The 23509-nt window shown below is 35.7% G+C and overlaps 1 protein-coding gene across 1 annotated transcript; it reads left to right on the top strand.

Moving 5' to 3' along the window:
- The first annotated feature begins 17111 nt into the window (after window positions 1–17111).
- On the top strand, window positions 17112–19372 carry LOC127806846 (AAA-ATPase At5g57480-like). Its single transcript, XM_052344383.1, has 2 exons — window positions 17112–18274; window positions 18371–19372. The coding sequence occupies exons 1-2, from the start codon at window positions 17713–17715 to the stop codon at window positions 19258–19260; spliced, it is 1452 nt and encodes a 483-aa protein (XP_052200343.1). The 5' UTR covers window positions 17112–17712; the 3' UTR covers window positions 19261–19372.
- Window positions 19373–23509: the final 4137 nt, after the last annotated feature.

Here is a 23509-nt window from a genome sequence, read left to right as displayed (position 1 = left end):
TTAGACATTCACTGAAATGAGCGTTTTACTACATAATGCATGCAGGATCTAACTGAGGTCAAGACATATCTTGGCCGTAAGCCTTATAGTTATGTTAAACTTACATACTGTAACTCAATATCTCGGCCCTCAAGAAGACATTACAATACCAAAGTAAAATCATTACAGGAGGAAATTCAGAAACCATGATGATCATATTTGAAATTAACTTCCACAGTCTTGACCCCAAGAAGTCTCTAATCTGTGGGATGATGAAATGCCACATGAGCTATGACTATGAGGCTCAACAAGTTCTCATGCCACATTACAGCACACAATGCAAAACACTCATGCTCATGTATAGTGCAATATGCAGTCACTGAAATTACATTTTCCACAAATTTGTCTACCCCTTTCACCTCCTCCAGCATCATAATGGCTCACTATCCCCAAGGCGACTAACTCCGCCAAGAGAAGCCACTCAAATACTAAGTGTTACCCAAATCAGTGAGCTACTGACAGCCAAAGAAGAACATAGGCAAGGCAAACTTGCAAGAAGAGTTTGTGCAAGTGTAATGCAAGATGCAGTGCCATTGTAATTGCCACAGGAAGGGAGATACCTTTCAAGGGCTTGCTTCTTTCTAGTTTATGGTGGATTTCAGGTCAGTTTTCTCCTCTTGAAGAACATACAATTATGTTAAACTTACATACTGTAACTCAATATCTCAGCCCTCAAGAAGACATTACAATACCAAAGCAAAATCATTACAGGAGGAAATTCAGAAACCATGATGATCATATTTGAAATTAACTTCCACAGTCTTGACCCCAAGAAGTCTCTAATCTGTGGGATGATGAAATGCCACATGAGCTATGACTATGAGGCTCAACAAGTTCCCATGCCACATTACAGCACACAATGCAAAACACTCATGCTCATGTATAGTGCAATATGCAGTCACTGAAATTACATTTTCCACAAATTTGTCTACCTCTTTCACCTCCTCCAGCATCACAATGGCTCACTATCCCCAAGGGGACTAACTCCTCCAAGAGAAGCCACTCAAATACTAAGTGTTACTCAAATCAGTGAGCTACCGACAGCCAAAGAAGAATGTTGTGAAAAGTGCCTCAGAAGCTGCAACATGTGCTGACCAAACTGCAACGTGTGATGCGAGCTAAAGTAGCAAGTGGGGCACTGTATGACCGAGTCTTCAGGATATTAGTAGAAGCTGTTTTGAAATTTTGTTATTTAAAGTATTTAAGGCTTAATATTAGGAAGTTGTTAGTCATGCCTTGATATTAGGGATTTACTTGGTTTTTTGATAAACTCTATCTCTATATGAAAAACCATGCAATGAATAAGAATGTGATTAACAAAGAAAAATATTTCTCCTCTGTTTTTGTTTTCTCTTAGCTCTCGTACCAATAAGCAACAGATTGGTATCAGAGCACCATTCTTGAGGGATTTTTGAGTTGAGTGAGTCCACACACACAAACCAAAACACATAGTTTCTCTTCCGTCAGCCTCAATGGAAACCGAAACAACCATTTCACATGTTATACCACCAATTTTTTATGGTGACAATTATCAAGCCTGGGCCATAAGAATGACAGTTCATCTTGAAGCTTTGGATCTCTGGGAAGCTGTGGAGGAAGACTATAACATTCCTCCATTGCCTGCAAATCCTACAATTGCTCAGCTGAAATCCCACAAAGAAAGGAAGACAAGGAAGTCCAAAGCTAAAGCCTGCCTATTTTCTGCTGTGTCAAGTACAATATTCACAAGAATCATGAAGCTAGAGTCTGCAAAGGACATTTGGGACTACCTTAAAGCTGAATATCAGGGGAATGAAAGAACCAAGAACATGCAAGTGCTCAACTTGATCAGAGAGTTTGAAATGCAGAAGATGAAGGAGACAGAAACCATCAAAGACTACTCTGACAGGTTGATGAACATAGTAAGCAAGGTGAGATTGCTTGGTAAGGACTTTCTTGATGAACAAATTGTGTAAAAAATTCTTGTAACTGTACCTGAAAAATATGAGTCTAAAATTTCTTCATTAGAAGAGTCAAAAGATATATCAAGTATGTCCTTGGGAGAATTAGTGAGTGCATTGCAGGCACAGGAGCAAAGAAGAATGATGAGACGAGGAATCTGTGCAGGGTGCTCTTCAAGCAAAGGCACTAAATTCAGGAGGAGGCAAAGACAAGAGGAACAACAAGAAGAAGAACAAGAAGAAAACTGAAAATAACAACAAAAACAAGAAGGAAACATATCCACCTTGCCCACATTGTGAAAAAACTAATCACCTACAAAGGAAGTGTTGGTGGAGACCTGATGTCAAATGCAGGAAATGTGGTCAGATTGGGCACATGGAGAGAATCTGCAAGTCACAACAAAATGAAGACAAAGAAGATGCTACAGAGGCTATAGAGGAGCAGTTGTTTGTTGCAACTTGTTTTGTGACAAGCAACAGCTCTAGTGACTCTTGGCTAATTGATAGTGGATGCACACACCACATGACGAATGACCAGGAGTTCTTCAAGGAGCTTGACAAAACTGTTATTTCCAAAGTAAAAATTGGAAATGATGAATACATCTCAGTCAAGGGCAAAGGAACTGTGGCTATAGAAAGCCTATCAGGTTTGAAGTATATTACTGATGTTTTATATGTGCCTGAAATTGACCAAAATCTGCTTAGTGTTGGACAGTTGATTGAGAAGGGTTTCAAAGTCATATTTGAAGACAAATGGTGCATGATCAAAGATGAAAAAGACAGAAATATATTTAAGGTGAAAATGAGGGCAAAAAGCTTTGCTCTGAATTTATTGGAGGAAGAGCAAATAGTTTTTCCAAGCAGTGCAAGCAATGTGGAACTGTGGCACAAAAGGCCCGGGCATTTCCATCATGCTGGACTCTTGTATATGCAAAAACACAATCTGGTGAAAGGTTTGCCAATGTTGGAAGACAAATTATCTGATTGTGTGGCTTGTCAGTATGGCAAGCAAGTCAGAATTCCCTTCGCTCAAACTACAAGGATGATGGAGCAGATAAAGTTGATGAAGGTCAGTAATCGGGTGTTCGATGTATCTTACTGCAACTAGACCAGACATTATGTTTGCAGTAAGCCTACTCTCAAGATTCATGCATATTGTTCCAGCGAAATGCACCTTCAAGCTGTCAAAAGGATTGTGAGATATGTTAAGGGAACGACAAATTATGGTATCAAATATTCTCACTTTCAGAATTTTAATCTTCATGGTTATTCTGATAGTGATTGGGCAGGTTCTGTTGATGACATGAGAAGCACAACAAGTTATTGTTTCAGCTTTGGATCAGGAATGTTTTCATGAGTGTTCAAAGAAGCAAGATGTGGTGGCTCAAAGCACAGCCGAGGCTGAATATATGGCAGCTACTGCTGCTGTGAATCAAGCAATTTGGATCAGAAAGCTACTTGCAGATTTACATATGGAGCAAAATGAGCCAACACAAATTCTTGTAGACAACCAAGCTGCAATTTTGATTTCAAATAATCCTATTTTTCATGGCAGGACTAAGCATTTTATGATCAAGCTGTATTTTTGAAGAGAAATACAGAAAGAAGGTGAAATCAGTCTACTTTATTGCAGAACTGAGGATCAAATTGCTGATATATTAACTAAAGCTCTATCAAAAGCTAGATTTGAAGCTTTGAGAAACAAACTAGGTGTCTGCAGCTATTAAGGCAATGAGGAGTGTTGTGAAAGTGCCTCAGAAGCTGCAACGTGTGCTGACCAAACTGCAACGTGTGATGTGAGCTAAAGTAGCGAGTGGGGCACTGTATGACCGAGTCTTCAGGATATTAGTAGAAGCTGTTTTGAAATTTTGTTATTTAAAGTATTTAAGGCTTAATATTAGGAAGTTGTTAGTCATGCCTTGATATTAGGGATTTACTTGGTTTTTTGTTAAACTCTTATCTCTATATAAAAAACTGTGCAATGAATAAGAATGTGATCAACAAAGAAAAATTTGTCTCCTCTGTTTTTGTTTTCTCGTAGCTCTCGTATCAATAAGCAACAAAGAACATAGGCAAGGCAAACTTGCAAGAAGAGTTTGTGCAAGTGTAATGAAAGATGCAGTGCCATGGTAATTGCCACAGGAAGGGAGATACCTTTCAAGGGCTTGCTTCTTTCTAGTTTAGGGTGGATTTCAGGTCAGTTTTCTCCTCTTCCCTCACTGTTAAGTTTTCATCAAGTTAATCCTCAAAATCTCTCTTTGTTTCGGCAAACATTTGCAGCACTCACACGGCTCTGTTTGTCAGCAATACGCACACACCAAAATTACTTTCTGTTCTCTTTCTATCCTTCAGCAAGTGCAACCCTCACACACTGCAATAGGAGCTCATGCAGGTGAATAGAATCCTCACACACTGCAATAGGAGCTCATGCAGGTGAATAGAATCACACCCTTTGCTAATGAGCAACAACAATAACATATCAAGCCGTTATCCCACTATGTGGGGTTGGCTACATGAATTCTAGACTTTTATGTGGGTTATATCCCCAACAGATAATTTGTTTAGAATTCATATTTGGATCCGACTAAGTTTTATGCTGACTGTTGGTTACCTAACGCAACCCTCCTCCTTTATCCGGGCTTGGGACCAGCAGTGAATAATATCCCTTGGTGGAGTAATGATAAAATGAAGTTTCAACACCATCTTCATATGAAAAAGTTTCATAAGATGGTGGTGAATTAAGATAATTGATATAATTGTGTTTTATCACTTAGTTGACATGGTGAAACCAACAAATACAATATGAAATGAGCAAAAAAATAAAAAAGAATTACACCTTTTGTTGTATATTTTCTATTTTATCTGCAGGAGCATAAATCTGTTCCAGCTGGACTCTTCCCTAGCTACCACCTAGCAACTTTCTAGAATTAACGAGTTAAGCCATTTTCTCTCTCAATCTCAACTGCAGCTAACTATTTATCTTCTAGAAGCTTTGGTTATAACAATATTCTCTTCATTTCCTCAGATGCCAATTGTTTGTTATATACTATATACGTATGTTTTTTTTTTTTCTCCCATGTGCAATAGCTGAGACAGGTGGCAGTCTGAAATATTCCAGCTTAATTAGCCATGTAATCCTCTTGAAGATTGACTTGATTTGCTTTCCGACCTAGCTACTCAGCTACATTAGATAATTTCCATCCAGCTCCTAAAGCCATCAGGTCCTACTAAGCCTCAAATTCTGCTCAACTATACACATAAGCTCTCAGTTATATACCTTTTTCCAAATCTGTTCTCCATTTACACATATTTCTTGGTCACTAAGGCCTTTTTTGACCTTTAATTCACCTCCCGTTACACTCCTTTTTATCTCACAGTTGCTCCACAAATAAATGCCTTAGGAAAGCCTAGGGAGTGATTTGGGCAAGAACTAGGGACTCAAAGTGCCAAAATTTCAGAGAACATCAAAGTGTGATGAAATGCTCCGAAGGAGAGTCAAGCTGTCAGATGTAGAATGGAGACATTTGAATGAAGCTGTAAACTGTTGACAGGTAACACAGGCTTTCAATATTCAAGAAGAAACTGCCAACAGTTTTTCTTCAATTCTTGTGTATCATGTTTACTTTGAGTATAAGAAAAAAAATATATAATAAAGGGCTGTTTAGTAATTAAGGATCTAGAGAATATAATAGTTGACCAATGGCATTCTACTCGTAGGGCAAGTCTAATACAACTTTAGAAAAGCATGGCTAGTTGATTAATTTCTGAAACCTTTGGACACTCTCTGTATTTAGACCAAACCCCAGGGGATTAGTATAATTCACCCTATAGTTATTTGTGCATTTAATGGATATCGTGGCCTTTGATGTCAACTTCTGGATTTGTGACCATGTGTTTGATCACATTTTCAACTCTTACAGACTCCTTTCACTGCCTACCAAGCAACATGATGGTGCATTTGACAACATTCATTTGACCCATGATTTACATTCAAGAGAAAATTGAAGATTGGGAACAGGGTTTTTTTTTTTTTTTTTTAATATCTTGATTTCATGAACTAGATTTTCTTTGTAGGACAAAAGAATAAAAAACACAAAAAGGAATGGAGAGCTTTGGAACATTGAAATGGATTTGTACAAGATGAGCTTTTTAATTCATTCCCATTTATAAGGAGAGTGTTGCGAGTTCAACTCAAGTAATAGAGAGATTTGTATAATGATAAAGACAAGTGATAGATTTAAATCCAAAGGATGATCTTCATTTGTCGTTTAGAGTTAAATATATTCGATTGTATCCCTCCATAAATGAGTTTATCTAAATAAAGTAGTCTTGTTATATTTATTGTGATAAACCCCTTATGACCAAACTATGTAATGTCTTGTTATCGTTGATTCTTTTATGTCCCTTCTTCTTTTCTTTTCTTTTATTTTCTCATCTTTCCTTCTTTTTACTACTTTTTCAATTCAAAGGAGATATATGAAAATTCTATATCATGTGTATGAATACAAGGATGCAATAGTTTGTTGGTTAAGCTTGGCTTTCTATTTGTTGGTTCTATGCATTTGTAGAACTTCTTGATGTTTTACTCTTACATTTAGTTTTGATGATGAAAAATATCAAATAATTTTATACTCTAAATTAAAGTATATGATTTGAAAACAAAAATCAATTTCAAGGGTTTTGTTAAAATGAAAATCAAATTATTTATAATTTTTCATAGATAGAGTTTTGCACAAACGAGTTTTAAAATTTAAAAGAATTTCTTAAATAATTTTTACAAATTGATTTTGAATCATTGGATAAATGAAGCAAAATGTTTCAAAGGCAAAAGACCATGTTATTAAGCCTAATTGCTTCAATCAACCTATTGTGTATTTTGATATTTAACAAAATATAATTCTAGTAAAACTATTTTTGATATATTTAAATTCCTAATAGATTTTTGATAAGTATTATAGTATTTTGTATATCAAAATGAACTAAGAAATGTTATTTCTCTAAGTCTGAAAGATTAATACGTTATAAGGAGACATATAAGAAAATGTTTTCATTTTAAAAAGGTATCTCCTAGTATTTTGATAGTTCATATTCATTGTTGTTAAAATGATTTTTAATGAATTTTTTAATAAATAGAAGGTATGTATTTTAGGGGTGATAAAATCGCTAAATCCTGAGTTTGTATTAAAATCAAAATTTTATTTTCTTATTATTATGAATTTTGATTTTTTTAGATATTTTTATTAAAACCAAATGAGGGGTATTTTTTTATTTATATTTATGTATTAAAGTAAATGGAAGGTAAACTATAAATTAAAAAATGTGCGGACATTTACTTAAACTAAAGAAATGTAAATATGTTGTAATGTATATATGCTATGGATTGTATCACCAAACAAATCTAATTTTTCTTCAACTGTTGACAAAATCTCTTCAATCAGTCGACTACCTCCTTCAGTTTGTCAATTATTACCTCATTTTGTCGACTAACTCTTTGGTTTTGTCAACTAACAGAATGTATAAATTGGTTCTGTCAATTAAGTGTATTAATTTGTCGACTATGTATTGTTGTATTACTTGTTTTTGTCAACTAATTAATTTGTTTTGTCGACTAAGTATTGTTTTATTATTTGATTCTATCGACTATCTCATTTCTTCTGTCGACAGTTTGTTTCGCAGAAAGCTTCCAACAGTTAATTTTTCAAATTTCAACGGTCACAAACAGCTATATTTCTTTTGAATCTTTTGAGATGCTTATAAATACAAGTCATAGATGAACTTGAGAAGGTTAATGGACGGAAACAAGTTGATTTAAAGATTACAAATCATTTTATTTAAGCTTACAAGAGTTTGTGCTTTTATTGTTATATTTTTCTCTCTAATGTTTCATTCTATCTTTGTAAATTTATTCTTAAGTTTTGTTTTCATTTTGAGAGAATTTGTAACTAAAAATGTTAACTCTTGACTTCTCTCTTATATTTGTATCATTCTTATTTTTCTAGCTTCGGTAGCTAAAGGACTTACTTGTCTAAGTAGAAGATTTGTATATTTCCCACCTTGTTGTTAAAGGGCATATCCAGAGTAATAAGAAGATTTTTAGTGAATTAATTGAAAAATCCTTAATAAGGAATTAAGTTAATGAACTAGGTTTGGTTAAGTCGAATCATTGTAAATTTTCGTATTCTCTTTTGTTCGTGTTCTTTGATCTTTATCTTTTCAAGCATTCGTTTATTCCTCAATTAATTCATATATTTATCTTTCTTGATTTATATTTATCATTTTATATGTTTTATGTTTTAAATTATTAAAATCTATTAAAAAAAATTAAGCTCTATTAAATTTTTAAATTAAAAATCTATCACATCTACTCGTCTCCCTAGGACACGGACAAAAGACAGACCCTGAAGGCATCTTACTTCTACATTGTGAATCCCTGGAGTGGAACTGAGGTTGCCGCATAAATGATTCAGAGACTTTACGCCTATGAAAACAGTTTTCTCCATCGGAACCTCCCATAGAATTGATTCTTTACTGCAATGACAAGGTTATCACATAATGGAAAGGTTGCTATGCAATGCCAGCGAGAACGGATGCCCAGGTCTCTGATAACAATTTCAGCAGAATATGACTCGAAGACCACTAGTGCAGCAGCTAAATTGGGTATAACGGCCTGCCTCCCGGAGCCCCTATGCATCAAGAAAATTCGTGAAAGAGTCATTACTAAAATGATATCGAACAATACACAACTACAATTCATGTATAATTCTTATTAAAATCATATTCTTTTTATCGTTTAACATCTCATAATCATTTTTACAAAACCATTCATCACTTGGACCCACCTGGGTTTACATAACATACGGCAATCATAAAAATGTAAACATTAATCTTAACAAAGGCACGATGACACCCAAGATCTAGTTTTGGGAGAGCTCTGTACTTGTTACCATAACACGATGGCCTAGACCCAAACCCCACTGAACATACTTGCTATCACAGGCGTATCTTTTACTTGAAATGATGAAAAACAAACGTGAGTTGTGAGATTCAACAAGCTCATGAAAGAAAGGTTATAGATTTAGGACAGGACTCTTCCCATGACACCCCATGTAATTCATGCCAATACAACCACACCATGTCATGATCCATACGTGCCTCACTTTTACATGCATAACATAAAGTTAACTGCAAATAAGGAACCAGGGGCCCACATAAGTCACACATTGACACTCAGATCCCGCATACAAACTTATTGCAGCCTAACATAGGCCACCATATCATCATTCTCTTAGACCTACCTTTTCTTGACATGGTCGGCTTTTCTTGACATTCAACATTTAGCTTTTCCTGATACTCGTTACATGCTCTTCCTAATACCCATCATACTTTCATGTGTTCTTCATGTCATTCATCATATTATCATATACTTCCACGATATTGGTCTTCCCTCGGGCCAATCCCGAGCTAATATCTAAGCTGAGCCGAAGCTCCCTAGGGCCAACCCCGAGCTAATTTCTAAAGTCTTTCCTCAAGCTTGCATCCTCACCATGTAATGCAACAAATAGGAAATGCAATGGCTTTTGTAGCATAAACGTGATGACAAGGCCCCCATAAACCAAGCATCAGACCCTGCTATGCCCACATAGGAATACACACATGCGTCATGCTCTAAATGCATATGCTCACCTAGGATACCCAAGTTGGCTCTTAGACCAACCGGGTCATGCAAATGTTCACGCATCCCTTCACACACAAAGCATGTCCCCAAGTGAATGCAACACAGCCTCTTATAGCACACACATCATGATATGCACAAACCAATGCGAGAATCTGGAGATCCAACTCTTCTGGCCGTCTAGCGCTTATCGTAACAACCGATGACTGGCGCTCATACATCCAGCCATCAACTGCCACGATCCACGGTCGACAGTCAGTGGCTTTGTACCCCATACCCTTAGACACACTTACTGACACTAATAACTTTATATTTTCTAAACTTAACATTACACAACATTTCCCCATAACTCTTCATATACATAACCACATACCATCATGATACCATTCTCATTCGTAGAAAACCATCTCAACATACCTAATAGACTTTTAACATATTTCCATAATACCATACCATTTTCTAAGAACCTAGCCCCAGTGGCTTCAGCATCATTCCCAAGGGAAGCGAAGCGATACGAAACTCCGTAACGGTCGAAATGAAAGACACCAAGACATAGTCACTCAACTCATTCCATTAACGGTAAACCCATTAATAAACTACAAGTCATAGAGTGGTTACCACGGGGATTATTATTATTAATGCGTTGAACCGAGTCACGGTGAGGGAGGGTTTAAAATATAAGAAACCTAGAAGACTTTTATGGGAAATAAATAACGCGAGGAGAGGGTTAAGAGCTTGCCTGAAATCAGCTACTTTCAACCTCTTTTGTACTCTCGATGCGAATTAAAATATTTCCTAACAGATGACACAACCGGGACTTAAATTAATTAATTCTAATCGCGTAAAATTTATAATTTAAACATATCACTCTTCTACTAATTTTTACCTACGTACTTGATCGCTTTTCATGCCGAAAAATTTCAAAATTCTTTTATTTTTCCTTATTTTCTTCATTTTTTTTCTTTTCTTTCTTCTTCTTCCTTCTTCTTCTTCCCCCGCCCCTGCGTTCCTTGCTTCTTCTTCTCCCTTCTTTTCCTTCTTCTTCTTTTTCTTTTCTTTCTTCTTTCATTTCTTCTTCTTCTTCTCCATGGCACGCGCATCAGCTCGCGGCTGCCGCCGCCGTCGCTGCCGTTACAACCGGCCGCCCTCGCTCGCCCTTAACCGGCCACTGCTACCGGCCATCGGGCATCACAGCACACCACCGCGCCTGCCGGCCCGTTACTCCACCTTCACCCCCGCTGCTGTCTGCTCAACTGCCATGGCCGAGCGAAGCTCAACCAACTTCCATGGTCGTCGCGTCTCTCCCTCCTTCTATCTCTCTCACCCGATCTCTCGACCCCCAATTCCCTCGCGAGCTCTCATTCTCTCCATCCTCTGTTTCCATTTTCATGAAATTGGCCACTGTAGAATACTTGGAGGCCAAGCACACGCACACAACCATACAATTTAACATTTAAATTAATTTATTTTAATTTAAATTAATTTGGTTTATTCTCTTATTATTATTATGAATATATATGTGTATATGTGTATTTATATATTAATTTAAATTAAGTTAACATAATTTACGCATTTATTATTATTATTAGTATTATGTTTACTATTATTTAATTACTTTAAATCTTCAAATTTTCATTAAGGACCCCAAATACCAAAATTTAATAATTATTATCGACTCCAACATTTCGGGATATCACATTAGGCCTTGCCCTTGCTCTGAAGCCCTGAAATGACCAGCTTCTTTTTCTTTGCCCCAGTAGTCTGCTTTCAGAGGTTCGATCCCATTTCAATTTTTAAAACCCGATCGTGGGGCTGCTAGCCAAAAGATTTCAGAAGATTGATATATAAAAATGTAACATTTTGAATTCATTTGGAAAGACTGGGATTTGGACCCAGTTTTGTAAAAAATTTGGAACCGAATCAAACAACAACATTAATTAGGCTGTGAAATACTTGTAAGCTGTCGGTGGTCCACAGAACCTGTGTACTCGAGATGGCTGTTTCTGAATTCCTCAGGCTCCTTGCTATTGTGTTTCTAAGCTTAATGATCCTAACAGTCAAAAAATTTACAAATACGCTGCTGGATTGTGGATTATTTAGTCCCTCCGAACCATTAGAGTTTTAACAGGTACTATTATTTTCTGACTGGTTGTTTACTGCTTGTCATTCCAGAGGCGATATAAGCTGCTTGTAATTGTGGGTATTATATGGTTGAACAAGATAAACTATGTTATATGTTTTTATATTTATTGTCATGAATGTAGCCCTTATGGCCAAACTAGCTTGAGCAAGAGATATTAAAGACAACAAATCAACAGGCGGTTCAATAATAGAGGAGTACTGTCCGTGAAAGCATGAGGACCACACAACTTATAGACAAAACATTGAACATGCGAATGGTCTTTGTCAAATAATGGAAGCTTAATGCCAGAGTTGTCAAGATCTTTGTACTTCAATTTTCCAGCAGAATCACAAGGACAATACTCTCCTACTCCTTGTTGCTCAATTCTTCGCCCTTAAATAGTGTCTGCGTTTGACCAAATGTGTAGTGGGGAGTGATTGATTTAAGGATAATCCATCGAAACCAATTATTTCTGTTTTAAGTATAAATTCTAGTTCTGGAGATCAATTTTATCAGTGGACTGAGAAGGCATTTATTTCTCTCTTCAAATTGGTAAATAATGATGTGTTAATCACTTGTTTTAAATTTTAAGTAATAATCGTATAAAAACAATATATTTAACTCTTTTCACTTTTAAAGTTATGATAATCTCATTATAGATACCAAACCAAAGCCCTTGAGAATAGATGAAATGAAACTACCGCGCGGACTTAAACACGAAATATTTTTTCAAAAATTTTAATCCTCATGTCACTTATGTTGTGACCTTAATAAAGTCTTTCTTTTATTTTTAACTAAACAAATCCATAATCCACAAGACTCAACCTATAAAATGAAGTGCAGCAAGAAAAATCTGACTAAGACTTCTCGAAAAGCACGAACAACAAGACCAAACAACCAAACTGCCACCAACCACATCAGGCCGAGCAACATGAGCTCTGAACAAGCAAACAAAAAGTGGAGCCAAAGAGGGACAAAAACAGCCACGAATGCCCCCACAAGCAAACATACCACCATCAAGCTGCTTTAACAATTCAAACTTTCAGTGGTGGTGGGGGGCCAGGAGCGGATGAAAGACAAAAGAAATTCCGAGTAACAGATGGCCCTGCAACAGCATATATATATAGAGGGAAGTTGCATGTAAATGCTTCTTGTTTATGGTAAATGTTTAGTTTCCAATAAAAACTAATTTTTAAAAATATTTTTTAAATCAAGTTTAAAATACATTGATTTTATTACCGGATATGAACAAACTCATCACTAACTAACCCCACAAAACTAATGAATGATGATGTGCTAATTTATGAGCCTTCTCTATATATGCTGGTGGGTTTGATCTCCCTCTTCCTTCTCATACAAGTTAAAACCCTAGTTGTTGTGACCCTATAAATGTCCCTTAAGAGATTAGTTATATCCTCCTGTCCCATTAGAGAGAACACTCAAAGGCTTAATAGAGGAATGGAAAGTTTCAGTGCAAGATCTCCCTTGTTTAAATCTATTTATGAAATACATGAATTTAAAACTAGATCTGTCTATAAACCCACACTTATATGATATTTTAAACAAGAATTTTAATTATTTTAATAAATTTTAAATATTAAATATTAACTACTAAATTTAAAAACTCAACGAATTTCCAATATGTGAGGCGACACTGTTGTTCCAGCTAGCCTACGTGTGAGCGTGACACAGACAGTAGCGTTGTTTGAAGATGTGGCATGCACGTGACACAAGCGCGTGAGGGCAGCTGCTAGTGATGAACGCTGTAGTGGCTGAAGAATTACATTATAAATCAATATATAATTATAATAGGTACCTAGTACCTCCTCTCCTCTCCTCTCCTCTCCTCTCTCCTACGAAGCACTATCGGTTTAGTCTCTATCCCCATGCAAGAAGGCAGACGCAGATGGCACAGGCTACAGGACAGATGGGAAGGATTTAATTAAGCTAAGTCTACGTGTGTTTGAGAAAGTGTCTCCCCACTGCCCTATGCTCTGGTTGGACCCAAGCTCCACACTTGGCCTACCGCCCAATCTAGCCGCCCCCTAATGAGCTGTCCTACTTATTTTCCCCCAAGAAAGAATGTTTTAAATTTGTATTAAAAATCTTAAATACAAATAGTTTTTAAAGAAAAGGGGTTGATCCTCTCTCTAACTTAGAATTCCACTTTGTTTGTGGAAAAAGATTTAAAGAGAAAGTTGTATAGATTCAATTATTTTCTCGTTTAAAGAATTTAGTCAATTAGATAATTATAAAAATTATGATTAATAAAAATGTCATCCGTTACATATTATATTTTCATTGAAAAAAGTATTAAGTAGATGAGATAGTGGTGCATAATCTCATTAGTCTCCTTGAATGAGAAGATACCATATAACTGATGATACTAATAATACTGTCATTAGTTATGATTTAATATTATTTATCATGATTATTCTAAATAAATTGTTAAATTTGGAGAAGTGGAAAATCATGTGAAATGGCTAAAGAAAGCTCTAATTTCTTTGCTAAATCAAAATATTAAATTAGTAGAAGCAATTCCAAACTGCTAATCAATTAAGATTGAACAAAAGTTTTGATTTCTTTGTGAAATTGAAGGAGTTGGTCAATCAATTACTTCTAATTTCTGAGATTTCTATCTTTTTTTAATTTTTTAATGAAAATGGGTCGCATGGGTAGCAAGCCGGGCAGAATGGGCCATAGGGCACCACGTGGGTCAAGGCTGGTCCATGCCATTTACACGGGCCAGTATACCTCGGCCTAACATGACCATAGTTTGGTGGGTAGTGGGTAGGCCCACTTATTACGTTATCATGATGGGTCTCTCAAGCTTTTTCAGGGGGCAAAGCGTTGAGATCTCTACTTGTGGTCTTTTAAAGTTCAATTTTATTTTTAATTTAATTATTATGTTTTATCTTTTCATTAAAAGAATAAATATAAATGATTATTCGTTGATTAATATCGTTCTATATTATTCTTTTTGATAATTAAATAACTGATTTATTAATTTCATAACTAAAAAAATATCCATCTTAGATACATACATACAAATAAAAAGAAAAAGAAAATATCTCAAATGAAAAATGAGAGAAGATGCGTCACTTGATAATTGCAATTGAGGGTCCTTAATTTAATATTAAGATATTTATTTATGCTCTGTTTTAATGATAGAAGAAACCAAGAGAACACCTCATTTTAATGTTTATTTATATTATTGGGATAATGGTTGATATTAAATGTACTTTGTCTTTATTTTTACCTCAAAAATAATTTATTAAAATATTATAAAACATTATAATAAAATTATTTTAAAATTAAAATAATACACCTTATTAAAAAATATTTTAAGAAAATTTGTGCATTCACACAATTTAATTAACATTAAAATATAATATTTGTTTATATAAATAAATAAAAATAGATGGATAGAAGCAGCCAAGCAGGAGACAGCAAACTTAATTGGTGCACAGAAACCGATGTTGCTTGTGGGGTTGGTGAAAAGCTGACTCCTCGATCCACTGTACGACCTTTCTTCCACGCCACCCGGCCCTGCTTTTATTTATTCCTTCCTTCACCATTCTCAATTTTTATACACAAATGCATTATATTTTTTCCACTCAAACGATGGAATGAGTAATATAATTTATGTTAATTTGATGAGTATGTAATGGTTAAAAGTTTAATTTATGATTTAATTTTTTAATATAATCAAAAATACAAATATCAAAAGTCACAAAAAATGATTATTTAAGTGTATTTTATTTTATATAATATGTTCTATAACATATAACTTTTTATTTTTTTATATTATGCATCATACTTTCAATCATCTAAAATATATTTAATATTATATAAAATACCCTTTACATTACAGAAAGTAACATTTCATCCCCTTGGTTTACTTAGTTCGTCGGCGGTGTCGATTACATTTTTTTTATATTTTTATATTTATATATACCCCTTTGTTTATATATATATATATATATATTCAAATCTTATTTATTTATAATTCGTTACTATGCTTTTATAATTTTTTTATATAATTATTTAAAAATTTTATTATTTCAATTACACTTATATATTTGTATTCTTATGAATTAATTTAATTTTTATACTTTAATTTTTTAATGTGATAATTTAAATTTTTTATTATTTTAATTATATTCTTATATTTATATTTTTGAATCAATTTAATTAATTTAAAAATAAAAATAAAATAGAGTAATTAAAATAATAAAAAAATAATTAATTAAATTAACTTTAAAATATAATGATCTAATTAGGGGGGGGGGGGGGGGGGGGGGTGGGGGGACAAATGGCCCGGTTAGGATATTATAGGGATATGAGAGGAATTTAAATTTGTTAGGGAGAACAAAATTGGAATGGACCCTACTTCTGCGCGTTCGGGTGCTGGAACCCACCCAAACAGAGTTGCGCACGGGCATTAACATTTGCCAAACACAGATGTCATTTAAAAAATAAAAATTAAATTTGTTATTTTTAAATGAGAATAAACATCTTAAATAATTTTATTATTATATCAATACTTATTTTATTTTAAATTTTACCTAATAAAATTAAAAAATAGAAAAAAAAAATGTAACTGTAAAACACGCTACTTAATGAATTTTCACGTAAATCACACCCCTCTAATTAAAATATAAGGATCCATTGGTGACATTTTATCTAATTAAAATATAATGATACATTGATCACATCTTATTTATTATGCATTTAATGCCTGACATTATTGATACGAGGAATGTTAAAACACTTTTTTTTTTTTTTTTAACCACTTGTTGTCTTTCATGTTGTCAACTTATCTTTATTGGGGTTATTTTGATAAAAAATAATTCCAGTGATAATGGGATAAAATATAAAAAAGAGGATGTTAAAAAGAAAATATTCAAAAGGAGTTGAATGTGGAGTCCCAAACGTTTCAGTCGGTGCATAGAATGATCACACTAATTATTTAAAATAAATTAAAAAGGACACTATGCTAATGAGATAGAAGTGGTCAAAACTGCATCATTAATTATTTTCGCTTTTAAACAAATAAAAATGGCATGTTAAGCCTAACACTTCAAATTACGAGGATGGACTGCGTGTCTTTTAGTTAGAACATCTTTTACATGTGTATATTAAGATCAGGAAGATGTGGTGGAGGGATGGTGCCAGTAGGAAATAATTATTAATTAACCTACATAATGATCTTGAGGATAGATAGATAGCTAGATAGATAGCTAGGTAGCTGGCTCATTGTCCTTTTCTTAACCCCCGCGCCCCAAGCCCGTCGGGGCCTTGACATGTCATCATCTCCATCTCCATCTCCATCTTCCTCAGCCCAGACTTTCTCATTTCACAATCCAAGACCAAGGGGCAGCAAGCTAAGCAACTTATTCCAATCTGGCATAATGGAGAACAGAAGAAAGAAAGCCACTGCACTGCAGCCTTGCTATCATCCAACCCCCCCTCACTCACCCTCCCTTCCCAACCTAACGACAATAATCCACAAATAAATCCTCTTTGTCTTTTAGCCCTTTCCTCTCTCTTTTCAATCCTCTCCTCCTCCTTAAATCCCATGCCCACGCTCCCAATTCCCCCTCCATTCTCCATGCCTCTTCCACTTCCCCCCCCCCCCCCCCCCCCCCCCCCTCTCTCCTCTTTTCTTCTCCTTTTTCTCATCTTTCTCCACCAGAAAGTTCCCCAGTTTAATATGCTCTCTGTAAAATAATCAACCCAAGATTATTCTTCTCGCTTTCAACATTATCCATTAATTAGGGCCATTATAAGAACTCAACAACCCAGTGAATTTCTGTATCAAGAAACCAATACCCATGTCCTAAAACCCCCAGATTTCTCTCTCTCTCTCTCTCTCTCTCCCCACTTTCATATTTATTTGGTTTCACTCTGTTGTGTATAGACAAGAAAATCCAGTAATGGAGATGAAAGAATTTTGGACCACTTTGGCGACGTTAATGGGGGCATGGGCCTTCTTCCGAGGCATCCTCTACACAATCCTGCCGCCGGAGCTCCGCTTGGCGTCGCTGAAGCTCTTCCACCGCCTCTGCAACTGGTGCTCCGCCTACTGCTACTTCGACATCGCCGAGATCGACGGCGTCAACACCAACGAGCTCTACAGCGCCGCGCAGCTCTACCTCAGCACCTCCGCCGCCTCCGCCACCGGCACCACCAGCAGCCGCCGCCTCAGACTCACCCGCGCCACCAACTCCTCTGCCATCACTTTCGGCCTCGCCAACAACGACCGCCTTGTCGACGTCTTCCGCGGCGTCCCCGTCCTCTGGGAGCACGTCGTCGCGCCGCGCCAATCCCCCAACTTCTCGTGGCGCCCCCTCCCCGAGGAAAAACGCGGCTTCACTCTCCGCGTCAACAAGAAGCACAAAAACCTCGTCCTCGAATCCTACCTCGACCACATCATCCTCAAAGCCAACTACATCCGGAGAAAGAATCAAGATCGCTATCTCTACACCAATTCACGAGGTACGTTAGAATATTTTCTGTTCTGTATTTGTTTATATATTATCCTTTTCGATTAGTCATAGAATTCAATAACACAATGCATTTCGATATTCGCAGGTGTGTCCTTAGATTCGCATGCTCGCCCGTGGGAATCGGTGCCGTTCAAGCACCCCAGCACGTTCGAGACCCTGGCAATGGACCCGGCCAAGAAGCAAGAGATCATGGCCGATCTCAAGGACTTTTCGCACGGCCAATCTTTCTACCAGACGACTGGGCGAGCATGGAAGCGAGGCTATCTCTTGTACGGCCCGCCTGGAAGTGGAAAATCGAGCATGATCGCGGCTATGGCGAATTACCTCGGGTACGATATCTATGATCTGGAACTGACCGAGGTAAACAACAACTCTGATCTCAGGAAGCTCTTGATGAAGACGAGGTCCAAGTCTATTATCGTGATCGAGGACATTGATTGTTCCGTCAATTTGACGAACAGGAAACGGAACAACGCACCAAGGCCTAGGCCGAACCCGAATCCGAGCCCCAACGAGAATGGACAATCCGGAGACGATAACGGAAACTCAGTCACCCTTTCTGGGTTGTTAAATTTCACGGACGGGCTATGGTCTTGCTGCGGGAGCGAGAGAATTTTCGTCTTCACGACCAATCATGTGGAGAAGCTTGACCCGGCATTGGTCCGGAGCGGAAGGATGGATATGCACATACTCATGAGCTATTGTTCGTTTCCGGCGTTGATGATTCTTCTGAAGAACTATTTGGGGTATGAAGAGGGCGATTTGGACGAAGCGGTGGCGAGGGAATTGGAGAAGCTGATTGAGCAGGCGGAGATGACGCCGGCTGATATCAGTGAGGTCTTGATAAAGAACCGGAGGGATAAGGAGAAGGCTGTGAGGGGAGTTCTGGAGGCTTTGAAGGCGAGGGCGGAGAGGGTGAGAGGGAATATGGAAGAGGAGGAGGCGCAAGAGAAGGAGCAAGAGCAAGAGCAATAATTATGTTTAACGAGGAGGAGGCCCAAACAACCAGCCAAACCATTTCACCTTTCTTTGTAATGAACACCTTCTACTAAATACTATTACAAGTGGAGTAGTTATTAATTAGTTACCTTTGCAAGCACAAAAACGTATTCATTCGACCTAACCTGCAAATTTTTATCGCCCCGCTTCGACTCCATTAGCACTATTATTATTATTCAACTATCACTATCAATATCAATTTATTAGCAAGAGAAATATATACAGCGTACGTTTCTCTATTGTAAAACAGTCGAGTCGATAGGCATGAACGAGGCCGTCTTATGGGGTCCAAGCAAAGCAACCATGCACCTGACGACGAGACGGACGGAATTAGGTGGCCAATTACATCCATCCTTCCTTGGACTGGATACGACCCGGCCACGTGTCGCTGGAACTCACCGGCACTTGCCCCTTCTTGCATACATTAGTCCATTCATTCATCATGCCTTGCCATCCATCCATGCATCCATGCTGCCTGCTGCATGCTTTTGCGTTTCAGTCGCTTTCTTTGTCGGTCTTCATTCCACGAGAGATATTTAATCTAAAATTGTATTATGTGATGATAAAGATGATGTAGTATTAATACAATCTAATTATTATATGCATATATATTATTATTATTATTATTATTAATTTTTGATAACTTTAAAATAAAATATTTGTTTTCATCATCAGTTATCATAGAATAACGATATGATGATATTATGATGCTCAATTAAAATAAACGTACTTAAAAAGATTCATTAGAAAACAAGGAAACCATATGAGGGCACGGTCCTGATTTAGTCTTAGGAAAATAATTAATTTTCTTTATCATCATCATCATGTGTCCTCAACGATTGGTACAAAATTATTAGAAACAAAATCATAAAATCTAACGGCCAGCCATTGACTCACCGCAAAACTTCCTACTTTTCCGTTAGTACTCTTCTTCTTCTTCTTCTTGCTTTAGTTTCTTCAAAGCTTTTGAAAATTTGTTCCTTTGTAAAATTTGATAACTACAGTACAGAAAACACAACACAGGTCTAACAGATTGGTTTGGTTTGAAACTGGTTGGAGTGAATGGACCAGAAATGCCATGCGGATGCGGTATTCCACTCACCTGGTGCACAGTTAGGCATGATGAGACGTCCGGCTATTTCGGCCACCTCGTAGTCGTATCCACAAGAGTGGATAGAGCTAGATTCCCATCTCGCCACGCCACTTACCATCATAATTGGAGGGAGTTTTCATTGTAAGTTGGGCTATTACCACCAAAAAAAAATTCAATCTTTTTTCTTGTATTTTTATGATTTTGTTTTAAAAAATTAATTTTGCCAATAAAATTTTAATTTAATCGATTGATTACATTTTTATCTACGATGTAAATCTGATTCGAGAGGTGTGTGTGCCCACCACCTAATAATTTGAATGGGTCTCATATGTACACGTGTAAAAAATAAATAAATAAATAATATTAAATATGTATGTTATATATATATTTATAAAGATAGAAGGAAAGCAGGTAGAGGACGAGGATGGCAACGACATTGGCCTGGAGACGATGATTAATCTAGAAACTGAAGCGATAATGGAGGTTGATCTAGAAGTAGGCCAATCTAGAATCTAGAAGCTTGATGGTCGATCATTGACATCGATGGAGCCGGGTTAAGCGACTGACGATGAGGGTGAGGCGCTGGGCAAATGATATCATCGACTAGCAAGAGTAAAGGGTCGTCAGTCACTTTCTATGAGGTGGCCCAGAGTAGGAGGAAGCCCAAATTTGTGGTCAGTCTAATTTCTAGATCAATCGTCGTCGTCGTCGTGAGCAAGAAATGGTTGTGAGCAGGAGGAAACCCAAATCGATTACCACCTTTAGCTTCCAGATCAGTAGTTGTCACCATCGACATCCCTGTCCTCCGCCTACTTTCTTTCTCTTTGTGTATATATATATATATATAATATCATTTTTTTTTACACGTGTACATGTAGAGTTCACTCAAAATGTTTCAAAATGGCAGATGGCATGCCACATTAGCTGGCACACACGCCTTTCAAATTGGATCCGAATCATAGATAAAATTGTAACTAATCGATCAAATAGGAATCTTATTGTCAAAATTAACACTTTTTGATAAAATCACAAAAACACGAAAAATGTTTGAATTTTTCGTACTAATAGCCCTTGTAAGTTAAACAATTTAAGAGAAACTTACAACGAAAACTCACAACAAAAAAATATGACTTCTCATAATATACAGAGATTTAAGAATAAGAAGTTAAGGTTCACTCTGTCTATTTTTATTGATAATAAAAAGATGTGGATTTAGAGAACTTCTTTTGCTTGAGAGGTATTGGAAGTATTTGAACAACATCAACAAGTTCATCTTGAATTCCATTTACCTTTTATAACTTTCCTTGCCTCATAATCGTTAGCTTTTTTGTTCATTACATAAAATCTATAAGATTTTTAAGATATATTTCTTTTTTGTTCTTGATTGTTAGATTTATAGATTATGCTCAAATAATATTTAGAAGGCCTTCTGCAAAAATTAAAATCAATACTGTGCAGTTTTTGAATTTCTATAACGACTAGTTTAATGATTATAATTTTTTAATTTTAATATACTACAACTCGAGTGGATCCATCATCCAATTAATTGGCAAATTATGATAGTTGATTACTCTTACAAAAACAGAGACCAATTTTTGCCAACTAAAATCTACTCGAGCATGGCTTTTTCTCACTCGATTGCCAAAGCATTTTCACTTGATTGCACATTTTTAATACTCAAGTATACATAGCATCGCTAAATTAATTTTGGAAAACAAATAATACCACTCTGTTTGATGCTTTTCACTCAATTGAGACACATGTTACTCGATTACAAAGTTATTTTAACTCTAATATATTTTTATTTGATTTTTAAAAATATATCAAATAAAGAGTATTCTTTAACGCACTCACCTTATTGAAATTTCATCTAAGTCATGCTAATATTTGAGTGAAACATACTTACCAGTCAATTACAAAGAAAATATAGAGAATTATTATTTGTTCAACATAATCTACTCAATCAAAGCATAAATTTATTCAACTAGGAAAAGCAAACTACTCGATTGAGCATACCTCTTAGTCAATTGCTATTAAGGTATAGAGACTTGACCTCATGTAGCCTACTTCTCACTCAATTGAAAGATTCTTTCAATTGATTAAACATACAAACACATAGACTTATATTCAAGATTACTCTTTCTCATTCAATTGGCCTAATGATATAGTCAATTGCTAACTGATTAACTCCAATACAATGTTAATCCCTTGATTGGAAATTTACAAAGAGATGTATAAGATTAACAAGCAAGTACTTAATTGAGCCTTATAATGCCTTTGAGATACTTGAGTACAGTAACTTTAAACGTTTTAATAATTGATTACTAATATATGAGCACTCGAGTGATGGTTTGAAAATTGATTAAAACTAATTTTTTGTATTTCATTAACTTGATTACTAAAGAACTTTATTTTGAATAGTATAATAAGATATTTTAATAACACGTGATTTTACCTTAATGTAAATAATAATAAGTCAATTACGATATTTGTTACTCAAGTATGAATTTTCCTTTCTAGATTAAATAAAGGTTATATACTATTGAGAATCATTCTTTACAAGTATGCAACTATTTGAATAAAACGATTATTCCATTCATATTTATTCAATCACATATAAGTCGAATGGCTTACCTGGTACTCAATTGAGACAAAATATACTTGATTTCTATTCTTTAACCTCTAAAACGTTTTATTCAATTATTAATATTGAACATTCATATAATACTTGAAATATGACTATAATTATTTTAAAACAATACTACTCGATTGCATTGACTTTCTATTTGAGTGATTAAACATAACTCGATTACGAACTTGAAGAGTTGCATTCTCAATAGCTTGACTAGATACTGATTGATTCAACAAACCCTAAATCGTTCAAACATTTGAATGATTTGCTTACCAAACAATAAGCATTCAAATTATAACATCTTTTGATTGCACAAGGTGGAAGGAAAAAATAAATTCCAATTTTCATGAAAAATCAACCCCCCCCCCCCCAAGAATTGATTTTCCTTGATTTTTTGAAAAATATGACATTTTTATACTTAGGTGAAAAATAAATTCCATGAAAAAAGTTATCAATCAAACACTCAAAGTTGTAATTTGATTAAAAAATATTTTATTTTC

This window comes from Diospyros lotus, chromosome 7 (genome assembly GCF_014633365.1).
Source record: "Diospyros lotus cultivar Yz01 chromosome 7, ASM1463336v1, whole genome shotgun sequence".
In the NCBI taxonomy this organism is placed as follows: Eukaryota; Viridiplantae; Streptophyta; class Magnoliopsida; order Ericales; family Ebenaceae; genus Diospyros; species Diospyros lotus.
The sequence above is the reverse complement of the archived record's forward strand: the minus strand, read 5'-3'. Positions and strand labels throughout refer to the sequence as shown.

What these genes read in the sequence shown, in the direction of transcription:
- LOC127806846 (XM_052344383.1), top strand. Translation starts at nt 17,713, where the DNA reads ATGGAGATGAAAGAATTTTGGACCACTTTGGCGACGTTAATGGGGGCA. An exon ending in TCTCTACACCAATTCACGAG is followed by an intron (nt 18,275 to 18,370) that starts GTACGTTAGAAT and finishes CGATATTCGCAG; the next exon opens with GTGTGTCCTTAGATTCGCAT.